The sequence below is a fragment of the Rousettus aegyptiacus genome, unplaced genomic scaffold (assembly GCF_014176215.1).
Source record: "Rousettus aegyptiacus isolate mRouAeg1 unplaced genomic scaffold, mRouAeg1.p scaffold_m13_p_1, whole genome shotgun sequence".
Classification (NCBI taxonomy): Eukaryota; Metazoa; Chordata; class Mammalia; order Chiroptera; family Pteropodidae; genus Rousettus; species Rousettus aegyptiacus.
Genome location: NW_023416284.1, coordinates 120,044,707 through 120,064,970, shown reverse-complemented (window position 1 = coordinate 120,064,970; position 20,264 = coordinate 120,044,707). Strand labels below are relative to the sequence as shown.

Below are 20,264 nucleotides of genomic sequence, written 5' to 3'. Positions count from 1 at the left end.
ATAACACTATAATAAACTCACTATAAAACAAATTATTTTAATTTTTACAAGTTAAAAAATATTCTATATTCAAATTTCTTCTTGACTTTTTCATCAACTTTTTAATGTCATAAATATGTTTTCTAATTCCAGGATTTTTAAAAATGGGTTGTAGGTTTTGATTAACCTGATTGTTCCCAAATGTTCATTTTAAAATGTGCCCCTCATAAATAAGTCGTTTTCCACACACACACACAAAAATTACATAGACTGAATTTTTTTCTTAAACATTTAAGATGTTCTCCATACACCTAAGAAAGATCAGCTAGAGAATTCTGTGACTAGGTTAAATAACAGAGTTGGATAACTAAGCACTGTCCTTGAGTCTCAACAGCACATCCCATCCTTCCACCAGAAAACAAGTATGACATCAGTATTTCCCCAAAATGTCCTATAAGAACTTAGGCGAATGCTCATCCCCAATTCCAACAGAAGACAAAAGAACAGAGGAACTGGCTTGTTGATTTAGAAGGAGAGAGAACTGGAGCTACGCCCTAGTCTTCCATGAATACTCTATCAAAAACTACTAGCAATGTCAACAGTTTTAAAGTGTAAGTGTCTACAACTACCTAACACATAAAAATGTTCATGATTCTCATGCATTCTGATGATTCTGAGCCACCAGGGGTGTTTACTCAGGATAATTCTCGTGCCAAGAAATCACAGCCCAGAGATCACTAAACGTAGATGCATCCTGATTAATTTAGGTGATCTCCAAACCAGATCTCTACTTTCACATCCTAAATTTCTAACATTTTATAAAGTAAGATGTATCAGTAGAATCAAAGAAGCTCAAGTTATTTTCCAAACAAACTATATTTTTCTTGATATACTAAAAGTAAAATTATAATGTATCGATTTTAACAACAGACCCCTCCCATGAAGAAACACTAAACCCAGCTGAGGCTTTTCCATTATGCATGCTGTTCATGCTCTCTCCTGAAGAACTCCCATTTTAAGACAAAAACCAGACAGAACAGGTGCTTGGAATAGGAGCAAAACCTTGGAAACTAAATATAACTGGACTCTCTACAACAATTTTCTTTGTAAACTTTATAATTGTGAGTTAAAAACCTAAAACATTATGAGCAAAAGCATCATTTTTTAATACCATATGATAAATGCTATCATGAGACCTTTGTAAATTATCGGTTGTCTTCATTTAAATGGAAAGCTTACCTCCTGCTCCCTCAGCTCTTACACTTCCTCCAACAACACTCCCCCAACACAAAACCAATCCAGTAGGTGGCTACTTTGAATGAATGAATGAATGAATGAATGAATGAATGAATGAATAGCTTAACTCCTAAAGTAATAAGAACACTTACTTGGTTCATAGTAATCCACTATGGACACAGAAGCATCTTGTGTATTTGAAACTTTGAAGTTTCTCACAGCAGGAATATCAACACAATATTGGGTTCCATTTACCTTAAAAAATACAAAAGACTTTTAAAGGGTGGCAGACTATGTGTTCATGATAAAGTAAAAGACATTTCTTTTTCTTATCATGTTAGTAAACAGATATAGAAACTAAGTTTTAGGGAGCACCTCTATGTGCCTGGTACTGTGATAAGCACTTTATATAAATTATCTCAACTCATAAAACTATCCTTACAAGATAGGTATTGTTCTTACTTCGATTTTACTGAAAGGGATAGATACTGAATGGTTAAGCAAGCAGCAAGCCTAAGGATACATGCTCCAGAGAATTGCCCTCAGTTCACAGGAGCCGCCTCTCCCAGTAAGTGAGGTAACCCCAGCGTGGGGGTGCACCCTAAAACCAACAACTGACTAATATGACCTCCTTGCCTCCAAGAGAGCAGCTTATGCCAATTTGGCAAACCATACTGGTTAAGGAATCTGAAATTGATAAATTTCTTCAAACATTTCTTTATGTATCGATTAACAGTAAATGAAAACTAAAATTTGTCAAAACATAATGGACACTCAAATTAAAGTAACCATTAACAAGAACATAGCAGGTACAAGACAAACTCCAAAACCAATTCCATTATTAAATAAAAATCTTAAATTTGTATTTCAAGTTCAAAATCAGGCCTGTGGCTTTCAAGCAGTATTTAATGTATGAAAATTCCCGAACACAAAAAGAACCAGAAACTCTGAATTCATTTTAACAAGTTTTTAACCAGAGTGATTTTTGACATCTCAAAACAATGAGGACATTCAGAAACTAGCTTTTTAAAAGGAGATATATTGCTAAAGCAATATATTTCTGATTCATACTTGGCAAAAGGGGAATAAGAAACATATATACTCCCCCTATGTAACATGAAATCCTAAGAACACTTAGAACTCAATTTCAATTCAACCTATGAATTTCATATAGATGTCAGAAAAATAAACTTACATACCAGCAGTTTTGAGACATAACAAGTAGAATCTTGAATTCTTCACTTACATTATTCTTACATAATTATGTACTTTATTCTTGGATCAGTAATTTTCATACAGCAATGGGAAGTATGTATAAAAATTATATAATAATTATGTGTAAAGCCCAAACCTCTGAGAATATTCCTTTAGGAGTTAAGCACCTAACTTCAATAAAGATATACTAACCCCTTTGGGATTTATTAAAACCTTCATGAAAGCATTTTAAAACATGTACTTAAAGCTTTCATCATCACCAGCATTTAAACAAAAATGTTTAGCAATTCCCTGAGGTAGAGGGGTTCTCAAATTGAGAGACCTGGACTGAATTTTTGAAATTATAATATGGCAGTTTCTATATATTTTATATCTGATATGAAATAATGATTTAGTTCTCAAGACTTTAACTGGGCTCATCATTAATAGTAATTCTCTTTAAACTAATTTTATAATGATGTCTTTTTATGGGAACAGACATATGGGTGTCGTGTTAAAGTCATTCAGGGACACAAAAAGCTGAAAGAATGACCTAAAGAAAATTTGCATAAGACTCTGAATGCAATAAATGGTAGCTATGTCAATGGTTACCTACACAAACACTTAGGTTTTACTACTCACAGAATCTAAATATAGGTTGAGTTTTCCGTGATCATGTTCCACTTTTTTCACTGTCTCACTCAGAGGAATTGCTTCTAAAGGCACAGTAAAACCACTGAGCAGGTTAACTTCCATAAGGGCCATGCCACTTCTAGCTGGACCCAAGAACCTGGAGCAAAAAAGAAAAGAAGGAAGAAAACCCTTTAGAAAAAAACTAAACCTGCTGGCAAACTACCTTCATATAAAAATTAAAACTGCCAAGTGTTATTCCAAATACTTACTGTTTTGTTAAAATAAAAAGTCACTATAGAAAATTATAAAACAGGTAATTCTTTCCTTCCAGGTGTGAAATTCTTATAACATTCAACCACATGAAAAATAATGATACAACAATGTGTCCATCTGACAAACTGTCATGTAACAGGCTCGTGCCTGTAGGTTGTTAACGAGTACAACCTAGATGCCCTTTCATCACGTAACCCTGTTTTCTAGTGGTGATTCCAAACTGAACTGCATTTTTCATTTTCTCAAAAGTTGACAGCACTAAACTTTTCAGCTGAAAGCCAGGAACTGAAAAAGAGGCAACACTTTACCGCTTAGCAGTAGACCGTGGCCAAGTCTTTAGCAACCCTTCTTCATCTGGTTTTAGAAAAAGAAGACCAATAGGGAGAGAGTCCTTCCCTTTGTTCTCTCGCATACTAGAGCACATTGCGTGTTTTCTTTGGCCACCTTGAGAGGATTACAAGCCTCGGAAAGTTTTGTCACATTGCATCGTTCTCTCACCCTGTTGCACACAACGTGAGCAACAACGGACCCTGGCACCAACAACATTTTGTCTCCTGTAAAATAAATATTTCTCTGAAATGCAAAGCTGGCAAGACCTTTTTGTTTGGAGCAGAAAGAACCCCACTTGGTTAGGAAAGAAGTCCGTCAAAGAGATTTTTAAGTTAGCTCCTGTTGTCCTTTCAGATGGCAAATGCAAGCAGGGCTGGTAGAAAATCTTGCTTTTTAGAGCAGCGCACCAGTGACTAACTGAAAAGCCACACAGCACAACTGCTGACTGCAGCTGGCTCGGCAATCCCAACTGTAAAGTCTCTTGACTCAAGAACTTTCTAAAGGAGTTGCTCTTAATAGTTGTGAGTGCACTGCAATGACCTAGAAAGCTGAGGAAGGCAGCTCATGAACTCTGTGTCTGGGAAGTCAATAGGGTTGAGATGGAAGTGGAAACCCTTTGCCTTATGACTTAATGAGATCGTCAGATGCTTTGGATACAGCCCAGGTTTACAAATCGCCTACTAAATACCCTCGGAAGCTACAAGTGCCTTATTACCCAAGGTGAGGAACTTCTAAACTGTAATATTTTCGCTGTCTAAAAAAAAAAAACAACAACAAAAAACCCTATTCCTTTCACTGAACTTGCATGTTCTCAAGAAGTTTTGAGTTGAAAAATATAACACTGAAGATTAAATATGAACCTGGAATAATTATTTAACAGAAAAATGACTAACAACCAGAAGTAACCAATTTTGGAGTATTAAACATGATTGGCTAATTTCAAGTTTCCATCAATTAGACCTGAGTTCTATTATATTTTTCTATTCAAATCTGTTACAAATACCCAAAATAACTTGTAAATAATTTTGGACACATAAATGCTTAAATATAATTAGCAGTATTTCTAGTTTGTACTCAAAAGTGTAATGCATAAATGAAATCTTTGTTAAATATACTCCTTATATATTGATATAGTTAGATAACTATATATATATAAGTAATTAAATCTTCAAATTACTTTTTTTAAAAAAGGAGAGAGAAAGAGGGGGAACTTAAATAGATACCAACCTTGTGCACACATTCAAATTCAAGTGATTAATATCATCTTTATTTTCTTTTACATCAACATCTAAATCAAAGGCTTCTTGATTTTGGATAGCTCTTCGTCTTCTAGAAGACCCTGAATCTTTCACATTATAAATAACATTAAGCTGTAATAAATAACAAAGTGGCATAAATAATAAATTAGTAATATATTATTAATAACAAATTGACAGCATTATGTATTCTAAATGTTAGGTAATGATTCTCTTTGGGATAAACCCAACTAGATTTACAATCTTCAACACAGAAAAAAATTAGTTTTACTCACTAACAAAGCATCATTATTAAAAAATACTCTTATGAAAGTTTTTATAAGCAATGATTTAGAAATTTGAGAAAAGTGTTAGGTAACATTCCAAAACAAGTGTTATAGACGATAATGGATGATATTCATGGGTATTGTTTTTTTCAAAGAATGCAAAACGTTCCCTATAGGGAAAAAGTAAAACTATTGCCAACTTTCTTGAGAGTATCCACTAATTTCTAAACTCTGCTGCCCAACTGAAGTCATTTTTCACAAACTGGTACCTTAGAAACTCTACGATAAATCAAAACTAAAACATTCAGAAGCCTTGGTTGAATACAAACCTGTTCAACTGCTGAGGATTCTTTGTAATCATACATTTTTCAAAGATGATAAAATAAATGATTGTTTTCAAGTCAACTGGTTCTTTTTCAGCACATACATACTCTGTCCCCACCACTAATATGAAAGGTGCCATGGGGACACTGGCAGAGTGTGAGGACCAGTGTTTTTCTCAAATGGATCCTAAGATCAGAAGTTTGAGAATGTACTCACAATCTTCTAGGCCTGCCTCATGCCAAGTTGAACTAGAACCTAAATTTTTTACCTCTTCAACTTTTTTTGATGCCAAGGTTTACAAGCCTTCCTATTGCTATGTAATCTCTCTCTCTCTCTCTCTCTCTCTCTCTCTCTCTCTCTCTCACACACACACACACACACACACACACACACACACACACGGTGGAAGAGGACACTAAACCTTTAGTAGCCAATGTAGATTTACATGCTTTAAAAAAGTGCTCTCTCTAAGCCTTCATCTTTCAAACCTAAGAGTTCTAACTTTTCATTCTGTCACACCTGAGGTGCATAATCCTTAATCCCCTTGATCATTCTGGTTATCTCATTTTGAACATTCTCCAACTGTTTCTTAAACTACAGTTAACATTATAGAGTATTATTCTTGGAGCGGTTGAAGAATGGTTTCGTAAAACTGGAGAGATGGTCTCCATTATTTTCATCATCTCTTTTCCAGTGGCAGGCAATTGTCCTTTAAGAACCACTGTCTTCAGGAAACAAAGAAAGGCTACTAGATTTGTCCCCAGGGTCATAATTAATCCCCAAAATTATACCTGAGAATTAGGCTTTATGTATGGCCTATGGTAAAGCTCAACTGCTCACTCAGAAAATATCAAGTGACCTTACGGTTTATTTCCAACATCTTAGCATTTTATTACCCGAAAGAGGTTAACATTTACTGCAAACCTGAGAGTCTTCTGTGCTCTCCCTTTTCCAAGGCACTTACAAAAATATGAACTGAAGGAAATCTCAATACATATTTCTGGGTGACTGATTTTTCTGCAACATTTTTCTCCATAGTGAGAAGAGACTATTGGTCACTACCTCGTTTTCTGCATGTTGGCACAGACATAGGACTGGTGAACATTCTGACTAGTAAGTACCATATTGACTGCTGCCATCAAACCTCAACTAAAAATCACCTGGCTTGAGTATTTTACTTACATTTGGCTTATCAGAAATAAATTCCAACCAACTTGGTGATTAAAGTTGATTTAATTTTCCAATCATATCTAAAATATCTTTGTGTATTTACTTTTGGATTTACTGTTGACATCAAAAGACGGGTTTAGGAATGAGAATTTTCACATGGGCTTTGTCAGTAAAAACCAGTAGAGATTATTCACTCTTCCTTTTTCATTGAACAGCATTTCTTCTAACTGTGAAAGTTGTTGCTTGATATTTTTTAAAAAAAACATTTGCTGTATTTTGAGTATCACATAAAACAATCTTAGAATTATTTGGAAGTTTCCAAATTAAACCTGACATTTTGTCTAATTAGCAAGTGTGGTGGTTCTCTTGTCTAGAACAATTGTACTGGTTTTTGAAAAAGTACCTTTTCTCTGTAAGAGTCTTTTTTCCCCCAATTTCTCAGTAAGTCTTTCAGGGTTTGTTTGGTTTGTTTTTCTAATCAGGCACATAATCATTTTTGGTCCTATCATATATTATGTTGGATCTCCAATAAGATGATTTTCAGTCCCTATGATCTTCAGTCCCTATGATTTTCATGTATTATTTAGTATAATAATTATTTCTTTCAGCATTTTTCATCCTACTTCCATTTTATTCTAGCCCCTATTGCACCATATAGGTAGATTTCTTTGGATTTTCTTCTTGTACCAGAGCATTGAACATACCATGCTTAATTGTTTTACTCATCATTATATAAGATTTTACATTAAAGGGATACACTTCCTATCTTTAGGTCAATACTTGTAATACCACCGTGACCTTTATAACGTTAGATGAATATTAAGTTGCAAGTAAAATGCATATTTGTTTATCAAGTCACAGCATTACAATTCTGAGCTGTATTTTCATAAAACAAGGTATGAGTTCCCAACACTTCACATGAATAATAACAGAGGATTTTAATCCTTACTTCAAAAAGCACATAATAGTCAAGAAATATTTTTCTAATAGATTATCAATTATATAGTTGCTGTCTACTCACTAGCTAATAACATTTCTAGTACTTTTTATTTAAAAGGGTGATTTATCTTGCCTAAGTCATAGAAACAAATCATTAAGAATTTTATACATTATCTAAGTTAAAGATTTAGCAGTGCCCCAAACCAAAGAATTATTATATAAATCATATGTAACTAAGCAAAACTAAATATTATTACGTACCTGACAAATAGCAAATCCCAAACCACTTGCGGAAATATTAACTTCAGTTGGCTCTACCACAGCAAGCTGAATAAAGGTGGGAAAAAAGTGAATAAAGGTAATTTTCCATACCTCAGTCCTTCCGAGTAGCACAAGAGGTCAGTGTCATGAGGAGTGTAAGTAATCTGTGGAAAGCTCTAAGAACTTTACATGGCCTCACATATCAAAAGCTATGGGAAGTGGTAACTCTCCCCACCCTGCCCTTTGGGAGCGCACATCATTGCTACAAACAGGTCTGCCCTTCTGTAGGGGTTAAAGCATGAAAGACAAAAAACAAGTCATCTCCCTCCATTAACCTCCCTTAGTCAGTGCCTAATCTTCTGGCTTTCCTGAGAACACAGTGATACATCATCGCTGATACGACTAAGTTTATTCCTTCTTTTTCCTTTGTAGTCACCCCTCTTCTTAAGTTTCCAGCCCTGAAGTTATCACTTTCATCCATTACCCCCTCAAGTCCCACAAGGTTACCCAGGGGAAATAAAATTAGAGTCTAGCATAGGCCTTTACTCCACTGCAAAGTAAGAATTCTACTATTGGTTCTATCGATTCTCCTATGAAGACATATGGTGCAGCTGAAATGAACATGGTCTTTGAAATCATGGGTTCAAATCCTAGCTCTACTGTTACTAGTAACATGATCTTGAGCAGGTTACTTAACCTTTCTCAGTCTGGGTTTTAATATGAGTACAACAGGGATAAAAGTACTCACTTCTTAGTGTTGGTTTGAGAAGTAAATGCAATAGCACATGTGAAGAAATCTGGCACAGTGCCTGCAAAGAATAGGAACTCAACAGGGGTTCATTCTTTTCCCAATAGAACAGTGCTAGGTTTTCTTCTATTCCAAACTTTCCACCCCTTCTCCCTTCTCTGGGTCAGCAAATCTAACCAAAGGCGGGTATTCCTCCTAGTCTCTCTACAGGGAATTGGGAGCCAGTCTTTTTAGAGTCAATAAAACAGAAATAAGTAAATCAGTTTTCCAGCATTAGGATTCATCTACCCAGAATTTTAAATAACTACCCCATCCCACACCTCTGCTGTCTGGAGGAGAAAGCGGTTCTCTGCGTCAATCAGAAACTTTACAGGATTCGGTGAACTGGGCCCCGTCACGACCACTTGGATATTTGTCCTTTCTGTGTTCATTAGGGCTGCAAATTCAGAGAGGGCCTTCAAGGCCACAATTGTGTCCTGTTGAGGAAAGAAAACCGTTTGTGCATGTAAGTGTATATCACAGTCTCCAATGAGTAAATTTAGTGATGTTTAGGATGCCCGCTATACATTCATCTATCTTCCTTGAGACTGGAGCTCTCCTTTACTCATCTTTGAATCTCCTGGACCCACAGTGCATGAGAGTCTCAGAAAATATCTGTTGGATGGGACTGAGCATCTACTATATCAGCTGCTACAAATGAAAAATGCTAACATAGACCGAGACTAATTTATTCCATGTAAATATCAAATAGGATATTTATATCTATGATAAATAATTAAAATTAGTAACTTAAACCTTTTACTTAAGTTACTAAACTTTTAAACTGTCAGGTAATTTTATGAAGTCATGATAAAAAAGCAACCACATAGTTCCTAAGAATATATAGAGATAGGTAGGTGTGTATATATGTGTGTGTGTGTGTGTGTGTGTGTGTGTGTGTATTATATATATATATATATATAGAGAGAGATGATAGATAGATAGATAGATAGATAGATAGATAGATAGATAGATAGATAGATAGATAGATAAAAAACTATCATCACTCACCTGGGTAGATGCAAAACCTCCCCGGCTATTCCTCTGCCTGCTTAGCCACCTCATAACTGGGATTCCTTCAGAAATCTTATATTGCAGAAAATGTGAGAGCAGTGCATAGGCTGCAACTTCAATATCCAGGGAGCTTGGCTGCCATGATTCAGAAAGTTTGGACACAGATGACACCCAGAATTGCATGTCTCCTGCAAGAGAAAAGTAATAACGGTCTAACCAATTACAGAAAAACATACTTTATATCATAAAATATTCTTACACTGTTCCAAGTTCTACTTGACTAGCATAAAAAATTATACATATTCCTATATATCGGTATATTTATGCCAAGCAAATACATGTGTATTCACACACACACATACATGCACATATATATGCATACTTATGTCTCACTTTTTAAACTAATAGACCTTATAAATTTTCATCCTTTTCTTATTGCTTACATTTAAAGATGTTGTGATGAAAATATTTTCCCAAGAGAAATTCCATATGTTTGGTTCAAGACTAAACAGCTATAAATAAAAGAAAAAAAGAAAAAAAAAACCCACTGTATTCCAGAAGATAATGCATGGAACTTTTCTGACCAGGCCATCCCAAAAATATTTTAGGACACACTGAAAAGATCCCTGTTCTGAGTTAATCTCCCATTAACTGCTCTAACGTTTTGGGAAATTTCTCCTTTTTTTATTATCTGAAAGTTGGTGTTATAAGTTCAAAATCCAACCCTTGAGAAAAAATCAGAAACTCTGGCCAACTTAACAGTCTTCCTGGAGATATTCCTACTAATCCCCAGAGAAGCATCCTGCTTGGTGCCTCCCCACTCTTTCAGATATTATTAGTTAGATGATTATTATACTTAGGTGGAATGTGAAATAACTACACTTAGCCAAGTAGAAAAGAAGAAGAAAATGTCAAAGACTACTTCAGCTGCTATGGAATAACCTCCTAGTTCCCAGCACTGCAACAGATAATATAGATTCAATCTAAATTACTGCTAATAATAATAATACAATATTTTTACAGTCTCAGACATCTCTAAGCACTTCCTATAGTTATCCCTTCTTGAATTAGCAGAGCTTTGAATCAGTGGACATTACCTAAAATTATTTCTGCCCACGCCCGTACTCACATACTCATCTCTCTCTCTCTCTCTCTCTCTCTCTCTCTCTCTCTCTCTCTCTCTCTCTCTCTCTCTCTCTCTCTCTCTCTCTCTCCATTTCTATCTCTATCTCTTTTCTTTTCCCTCACTTATCCTCCCCTTCCTCTCCCTCTCTGTCTCACATATACACACACATCTGAATCCCTGACTATAGAGGCCATCTGGGAAGTAATAACACCTGTACTTTCTGTCTTGCTGTAGCCCGTAAGCAGTCCTCATTCAAAAAATAAATCATACATATAATTCACTATTGGCATTTTTTGGCATGTGCATTTCTATTAATTAGCATTTTAGTTCACATTTTTGAACATCTGCCATGTGGCAGGTGCTGTGCATTATCTCATTTAATCCTCAAAGAAACCCTAAAATTGGTGTCATTCTAATTTTACAGTTCAGGAAACTGAAACTCATAAAGGGAAGTAGCAGGACCAGAATCTGAACCCAAGTTTCTCACAACCCAAGGTCTTAATGGCCACTCTTGGCTACCAAACCAGAAATGGTATCGAAAAATTCAAAGGGTAACAGACATCCGGCAGAATATACTTAAAAGAAGGAAACACCCAGGCCTCGAAATTCTCTAGACAACTCTTGGCGAGGATGGGACCAGCCTGGCCATGTCAGTCCCATCTGATCACATCTGCACTCAATTTTCAACCCACTCGGAAAATGCAAACATAATCAATTTCGTATCTGGCTTATAAAACTTTCTCACGCTGTGTATATAGTTTATAACACTTAACAGCCTCACAATGTCAGAAGGACCCCATGCATTACCTTGTTGTTCCGCTCTCCAAGTCAGCATATTCAAAGCTTCCTTGGCTTTAGGGCTCCCCACGAATGACAGCGCATAAGTTATAAGAGCTAGAGTATAATTGTCTGAAATTTCTCTGTTCAATTCAGACTCCAAAAAGTTGATAGACTCTTGCACATCGATATTAGGCTTGAAGGAAAAAATATATATATACTTTACCATTCAAAATAACCCCGAAAGTATTTTCAAACATTCACTTAAAAAATAATATCAGTGTCTATTGAGCACCTGACTTTGCCTAGACAGTGGGACTCAACAGTGATCATTGACATTCATAGATCTGCCAAGCATTTTGAAAATAACACTGCTTTGCAGTTTTATAAGTAAAAAGGTACCAGTCCTTAGAGGGAATAAGAAATAAGAAGTAGAACTTTTGCCAGTGTTTCTCGCATTGAATATTGCTAACTCAGATGACAGTATAAAATACAGCTTGAGAAAGATATTTCTCAGGTATCGAAGCTGTAAGTTCAGGGGAAAGTTTATCTTCTACATGCCTAGTACAGGGATAGGAAAATGGTAGGGGCTTAATATAAAGAATGGCTGTTTTTGATCATGTGAGATGCAGTTAGCATTTAGCAGTAAAAGCATCAATCACTGAAACAGCTCTGGAGCAAAATTAATGTCATTAGCATAACTTTCCATGCACACTCATTCTCATCCAGACATCCATGCCCATTTAACACACTTTCTTAGAGTGTGCGTGTACATTATACTAAATTAGTAGACATTGTAATTGACATTTTAGAAATAAAAAAACAAAATCTTTCACAACCTAAATTTGCTAGAATGCATTCCCAAATTCTGAAGAATTTCCTGTCTCCTAAGAAATTAATCTTTCTAACGATAAAGTATATGTTGACTCATCTTACCAACAGCAAGTACAATATGCACATTAGAATGGATTTTTAGAATTCTCTTCATTACTCTGAAAGAGGGAGTCAATATTTTTATTATCAGCATTTGGAATGTGCCACACATGCAAAGCAAAAGGGTACCCAAATTCAGACTTCAAATATGATATAAAATATGATAAAAAATCTCTTCAAGTTTCCAAACACATATCTGACCCATCAAGACCTACTTCCCTTGTAATTTGCCACCCTCATTTATTAAGTTAAAGATTAAATACCTGATAATTTTTATATTTCAGAAGAGAAGTCACAATATAAGCTGTAAGTGTTACTGGACTTTTATTTCCACCTTGAAGCTCACTATGGATCACTCTTCCTGGCTCCCAAAATTCACCATTGGATTTCTGATGTCCTTTGAGCCAAGTATATGTTCTGTGTAACACATTCTGATCAATATCTATGTAAGGATCAGCTTCGAGGAAACATCTTAAAACAAAAGCTGACAACCTTGGTAGAAAAGGGGGGAAAATTACATAAAATATACACTTTACAAAAGTCCTCCAAGTAATGCCGAGCAAGAAAAACACCAACGATAACACTTTTTTCCATCAGAAGATTCACCAAAAAGAAAATCACTGAAGAATAAACAAAGACAAGAGAGACAGCACAAACAACTCTGCCCAGCTGGTAGACCTAGTTTCCATTTGAGTATGGCCAAGACATTTTAGGTCAACTCAAAATACCAGATTTGGAAAGGAATTTAGAAACGATCTAATTCAGGCTCATTATTTTATAAATTGAGAATGTGACACTCCAAGAGAGTTAAATAAAATGTCCAAGGTTATTCACCTTTGGACTGTTCTAGGTATTTGCCAAGGAAGATCTCATTACATACTTCACTCAGTCTGACGAAATGTATATAGTTCACGATCTCGTCATAATTTTAATAGAGGAAACAGATGTTTTCTCTCCTGTAGGACAGACAGAAGTCAGTGAATTATAGCTTGTGGGCCAAATCCGTTGAGCCAGACCTGGCCCTTGGGCCAAATACAGCCCAGGGTCTCTTATATGTACCTCTCCCCTCTCCACTCTCCATATAAAAATGATATTTAAAGGAAGAAATGAAAGAAAGGGGAAGAAAAGGAAGGAAGGAAGGAAGGAAGGAAGGAAGGAAGGAAGGAAGGAAGGAAGGAAGGAAGGAAGGAAGGAAGGAAGAGAGAGAGGGAGGGCGGGAGGGAAGGAAGGAAAAAAGAAGGAAGGAAGGGAGGGAGGAATAGAGGGAGGAAGGGAGGGAAGGGTGAGAGGAGAGGGAAGAATAAGCAACAGAAATACTAAGTGGCCTGTAATGTCTTACATATTTCTATCTGCCCTTTACAGAAAAAGTTTGCTGATCCCTGCTATAGAACACTAAATATTGAGGTGAAAAGAATGTCAAGCAATAAAACACTGAAACCTTTCTATTTATGGATCTATATCCTGAATCATGCCAAAAGAAAATTTGAAGCAGATCTGTTTCATCCTATAAAAGATTTGGTGTGGTAAACATTACTAACATTCAATAATATCTAGTTCTCTTTTACTTTGAGTATGCAGAGGAATTCACTTCCTTGGCTCCCTTGAGTTAAGCATGGCCATGTGACCAGCTCTGATCACGATAAAGTGAAAAGAAAGGCTACTCCCAGGTTTAAGCATCCAATTGCCAGTGCTGGATACTCCAACCTTCTCTACACCGGCACTGGCAAGCCTGGAACTTCCTGGTAAGATTGTGAGGTGGCCGCCGCTGAAGCAAAGTCTGCAGAGCCCCCTGCTGGCCCAAAGTGGAAATGCAGCACGAGTAAGAAACTATCATAAAGAGCTCCTGAGATTTAAAGGGTTATTTGTTACCAAAGCATGCCTTGTCTAACCCAACTAATACATCTAGTCGATGTTTTTTTCTAACTGTAATACAGGACTGAAGATAGTTCAAGGAGAAAGTGTAATCATCCAAAATCAGTCATTCAGAGATTCCATTCTGGAGGAAATTCTGGATACTCATTACTTAATTTCATAATGCTTTTCTCACACACACACACACACACACACACACACACACACACAGAAAAAAACAATCTTAAAATAACTACGTTGACTGTATTAACACAACATTCATGTTAATCATGCTATATTAAAGAAAGAACTACGTCACAATCACCCAGTATTTCTAACTGATTTTTCCCGTCAGCTGCACCATCATCATGGGGTATTTTTATTGCTGCTTTCCCTCCTCAAAATAAAAAGGATTTATGACCTCTCTTTTCTAAACAAAAACACTTGGTCTGTTAGTGTTTTAAAATTTTTAAATCATATTTAAAAAGTCAAATGTCTTTTAAAGCCAGGCTATGGGAAAAGCAGCCTCTGAGCCTACATGTCAATTTCATGGCCATGGTGACCTAGTGAAGGTCCATTCCATGACAAGGATTTGTTTCATTAGCAAAAACACTTACCAAGTGCTCCCAGAAGGGTCATTATCCCCAAAAGCACTGAAAGAGCCATCTTCCCTCTGATAGAGAAGTTCTCTCTGGTAACCTGAAGACACCAAAATAGATCATCAGTATAGTCAACTTGCAATGAATGAAAGTTTCTGATCATGACTTCATATTGAAGAAACATGCACAGAGAATGAAAAAGATGAAAACAGCAAATCAACACTAATATTGACTACTTTGTATGTTAAGTGCTATGGATATTTAAAATACCAGAATTTTTCAAGCAGAATGCTTAAAAAATAACTGTGATATCCCCAACTTAAAGTAAATTCAGAAGAATACTATATCATTGATAACAATTCTAGTTACTCAAAAGCAAGCCAGTCAAAGATAGAGTTTTAACTCTGTGGTTTTCACAGTGGTTTCCATGCTTAGTCATCTAAAATTGTTTGCTACATTAAAAAAAAAAAAAAAACTATAGTATCATATTTAAAGTTTAAGGCTAAAACACAAAGTAAAAATGCTTTCTATTTTTAGGCCAGCGACAGAGGTGGGGGGATTGACAAATAATCTAAAACAATGGCTCTAAAATTTTTTTGTTCATGGCAAGCTGAGGTAAACCCAAAGACTAACTGGTCTGCCCACCACATCAATTCCAAGATCTCACTAAAAGAAAAAAAACTTGGTGGCAGTAATCAAGTCACAATATAGAAGTAAACTGGGGAGGAGGTTAAGTTTCATACATCTGCTTTGATAAAAACATATGTTTCAAATTTAAATAAATGGTTGCAAATAAGAGGCAGATGTTTCATATTTGCAAAGCCGTGCGTGCAAGTCTCAAAACCCAGTGAATGAAAAATCATAGGCCAACACTAAAGATTCACCAAACAACTCACAACAGACTGACTTGCTAAAAATGAAATTAAAATAGTAATAATTTATCATTAAAAATCAAGCACAAGCAAGAGCCAAAAACATTTCCAACTCCAGGCATTATCAATGATTCTCTGATAATCAAGAATTCTTCCTAAAAATTACCGAATTCTGCTACAGGCATTGCAGCACGGCCACATAGAGCCTAGCAACCATAAACATTTGCACTGTTAAATTCAATCCCTGGTAAATTCTGGTAAAAAAAATATTTACTTTATGAATTCCACATTTTAGAAGCATCAATAGCTATAATTATTCATATTTGACTAACAAAACATGAGCATTAGTATTTTAAAATTAGTTAATCTGCTCTTGCCATGTCCCAAACTCTTCTTTATGTGCCTTCCTTCCCACAAGAAACCCCAGATCTGAGTATCTGATTTAAGCTACAGTAAGACAAAAGGTGCAAAAAACAAGACACTGTTTCATGGTGATCTTTAAGAACTATGGTAAAAGAAATAAAAATAGCATTTAAGTGATGATGGAATTTTGCTTAACTTGAAGAACAGGCTGTTATGTTATAATCTTTATGTTTAAAACTAAAATTTTATGGTAATTAAATATCCAACCTTTATCCAACACTGACTATGTGTTTGAACAGGAACGTTCAAAGCCCCTTCAGGCACTAACCCAGGTAACTCTCACAACTACTTTGCGATGTAGATGCCATTATTATTTCCTTTTTAGAGACGATAGAACTCAGAATATACCAAGTGCAAGGTCATACAGCTGGTAGGTACTGAAAATAAGCATTAGCCAAAGTCTATTTGTCTCCAAAACTGCTGTTTCCTTTTGATTCAAAGAGCTCTTCCAATGATTAACTTATGCAAAGTCCTCAGAACCATACCTTTTACATGGCAAGCTCTCAATAAGTAATAGGTATCATTTCATAACATGAGCATAGGGAAAGACTTTCCAACCATTCAATTCCTTTTTAAAAAATTGATCAATTTGACGAGAAAAAAATTGTGTTAAATTTTCCATAGCAAAACACACTGTTAGCACAGTTAAAAGATGACTTAGAAGAAAATATTTGTAACATTTAAGAGAAATAAATGGCTAATATCCTTAATATTAATATCTAAATGTTATGTATATTATTTGCATATTAGTATATATACATGTACATATATATGGAATTTTTTAATTGAGAGGAAAAGATTAAAATCCTTTAGAAAAAATGAATAAAATACAAAAACAGACATTTCGTAAAAAACAAAGATGGACTTTAATATATTAAAAATGTTCAACTTATTAATATGTGAAATGAAAATTAAAACTACACTGAGATACCGTTTCTCAGCCATCACATTAGCAAAGATTCAAAAGCTTGGCCATTCATTCTGCTGGGGAAGCTGTAAGGAGACTAGTACTCATCCATTGCTGGAGGGAATTCAGAATGGTACAGCTTCTGGGAAAATGTCTATGCCTTTTGACCCAATAATCTTATTTCTAAGAATCAATCCTGAAGATACACCTCCAACAACACAAAAATATACATGCAGGGGATGTTTTATTACAGCATTATTTGTAACTGCAAAAATATTGGAAATTACCTAAGTGCCCCCGAATTGGACACTGACTGAATAAACTGCAGTACACACACATGATACAACACTATGCAGCCGTCAAAAAAAGAATGGGGACTCTCTCTCTGAACTGATGTGGAGTAATTCACTGGATATATGTGAAGTGAAAAGACAAAGTCTAAAACAGCAATATAAAGTATGCTACTTTTTGTGTTAAGAGAAAGAGAAATAAGAAAACATCTGTGTACATTAATTTCTGAAGAGACAGAGAAAGGAAGAAACTAGAAACTAATGAATTAAGTAAACAAGGGATAGAGAGAAGGGATACGAGAGGCACAGACACACTTTGCATATATCTTTTAGAATAAGTTTGACTTTTGGAAAGATATTAATGTTCTACATATTCAAAAAATCAAATAAGAATGGAAAAAATTAAATGACAGGCATTATTCATACCACCTTACTTTAACACGTTTTAGTTTTCATGTCATTTTGAAATAAAACAACATATAATCTCTTCCTTTTTCAGAGCCAATCAAGGATCACAGAGAAGCAGAATAATTTTTTAATATTCACAAAGGAAATTATCAAGTGTCCAAGACATTCTTCCTTGATTTCCAATTCAGGACTAAGCCCATCAGACAGCAGAGTTTAACTCTGAACTCAGTCTGACAGACAAGAGAAGGAAAGGGGAAGGGAGGAGAAAGGAGAGAAGAGAAAGAGAGGAGAAAGAAGAGGAAAAGAAAAAGAAAAAAAAAGAATAGGTTCGGGGCCCTCCATCACTACAGGAGGTGCTTCTGTGGGAAGAAGGACCAATGTCAAGAAAAAGACCATACGCCTCCAAGCTCCCAAACAACTGCAGTTCCAAGTATGAGTTATTGTAAAACCGGTCAGAGAGATGAGCTCATGGAGATGAGATCACTGCTTATGGAAATTACCCCTCAGGTGGCTGACCTCCAAAAGCCCCATTAATATCAACAACTAGCGCCATTCTTCCACTAGGGGCAGCCAGCCCAGGGGAGGTGGAGGACTCGTGGGCAATCTCCAGTTGAGAGTGCATTTCTTGAGCTGGTTTAGATAAAACTGAGGATTCAACCATCCTCTGCTCCCATGGGAAAACAAAGGAACGAGTCAGAGCCTAGAGAAAGGAGTTTACATGACTCTCCTGGTGGGAGGTTCCCTCCCTCGTCTTAAACAAGCCATACGTCTAGTTAAAGAACCTTAGGCTGCTTGTCTTCCAAATCACCCACTCCATAAGCAGAAAAGGACACTGCTGACTCAGCTGTAATGTTTATTGTTAATGCAACTCAGTGCTCCAACGTAGTCACCTAAGTTGGAGACTTTTCATCATGATAGGTGAGAAAGACAAAAACATGGTGTTCTCCAAATGTTTATGAAGAAATAAGGCTATTGCCTTTAGATTCATAGTTTTATGAAGAGCTCTTGAGTTACAAAGTAACAGCATAATCATAATTAACAGACACTTTGAAATATAGAAGTCCAGAGGCTGCTGGGATAATACCACATGAACAGCCTTTTATAAAGGGCCAGAAAAAAATGGATACTTAGTGAGCCATTAATTTCTTTGAAACATCCACAAATGTAAAATTTTTACAATTTTTCATAATAAAGATGAAAGTACTATTCATAGAAAAGTAACGTTCTAACCACAGTTTGACTTGGATTACTTCATGTCGAAACTGCACACAAATAAAAGAGTAAAAACAGCTCCTTGCGACTACATCAATCACTTTCTCTGGTAAAAAGCTGATAAAAATATTCTTTGTACTAAAAAGACAGGTAATCATTGTCAACTTCCTTACTGTCTATGACATGACAGGGAAAGTGAGCACCTCCTCCAGGTTCTTTTATAGCATCTTCACTATGGCCTCTGGCCATTCTTGCGATGACCAAATGTAGCATCAGAATTCTGAAACCTACTTTTTTCCTGTTTTTATTTCAATAGAGGAAATGTAATGTGTTTCCAACTAAGTCTTGTCTGAGTCGCACTTGAAAAACTGAGCTTCAGGCACTATGATTTAAATATCTGAGGCAAACAAGTGTTTTAAGTCTCCAATTAACAGATTCAGGATTTCCAGTCCTTATCAAAAACAGCTTTCCTTTTACAGTTCTATTTTTCTTTTGACAGCAAAAGATACTTCATTCAATGATGTAGCTGTTATTTTGAACAAAAAAACAATGGGTTAGGTTACAGGATTCTTGGGCCAAGCATGATTTAAGTAAAACAATGCGCTGTTCATAAATGACATTTAAATAATATAATCATGATTCGTGCCAAAGCCACTCCAATTTCTTAAAAAATAAAAACAACTACAGTATATTTAAAAGACTTTTGCAAATATAATGGCAAAAGAAAAAACAGAGTCTCTGAAATGAGACACTGATTTCATAATGAAAATCATTATACCAAGAAGTTTTGGTTGACTACTTTGAAACATAATTCAGTTCAGCACGTGAAAAGATGTATCTGGGGGATCTCCATTGTACTGACTTCCAACAGCCACTTCCCCAGTTCAGGCGACACAATGAAATCACTGGTTACATTTCCTAGCTGACAAGAAAGAACATGCCGAGGCCAGGTAGACCCCTTAGTGTTTACAAATAATCACCACATGGTGGAAGCACTTGATAGATCTGGCGCCCATCTCCACATTAGGATGATCAACTCAAGGCCCAAAGACGTTAATATTGATAATAATGCATTCATCCATTCTATAGTGATTGAGGTGTCCACACAAGGATACAATGGAGAAGAGATTAAACATGGTCCCCATTGTCGGGGAGCTTACTTTCTAGTGCAGGAGATAGATAACAGAAAAACATGATAATTTTA

The 20,264-nt window shown here is 35.8% G+C and overlaps 1 protein-coding gene across 1 annotated transcript in view; it reads right to left on the bottom strand.

The window, feature by feature from the left end:
- CD109 (CD109 molecule) overlaps positions 1-20,264 on the bottom strand; it is a 104,205-nt gene that overhangs the window by 1,120 nt on the left and 82,821 nt on the right. Inside the window, exons 25-33 of the mRNA XM_016141681.2 lie at positions 14,967-15,048; positions 12,762-12,990; positions 11,596-11,761; positions 9,660-9,850; positions 8,930-9,085; positions 7,862-7,927; positions 4,873-5,015; positions 3,052-3,199; positions 1,368-1,470 (exon numbers count right to left, since the gene is read on the bottom strand). Of these exons, the coding sequence (XP_015997167.2) occupies positions 1,368-1,470; positions 3,052-3,199; positions 4,873-5,015; positions 7,862-7,927; positions 8,930-9,085; positions 9,660-9,850; positions 11,596-11,761; positions 12,762-12,990; positions 14,967-15,048 (1,284 nt within the window). The remainder of the gene's footprint in view (positions 1-1,367; positions 1,471-3,051; positions 3,200-4,872; positions 5,016-7,861; positions 7,928-8,929; positions 9,086-9,659; positions 9,851-11,595; positions 11,762-12,761; positions 12,991-14,966; positions 15,049-20,264) is intronic.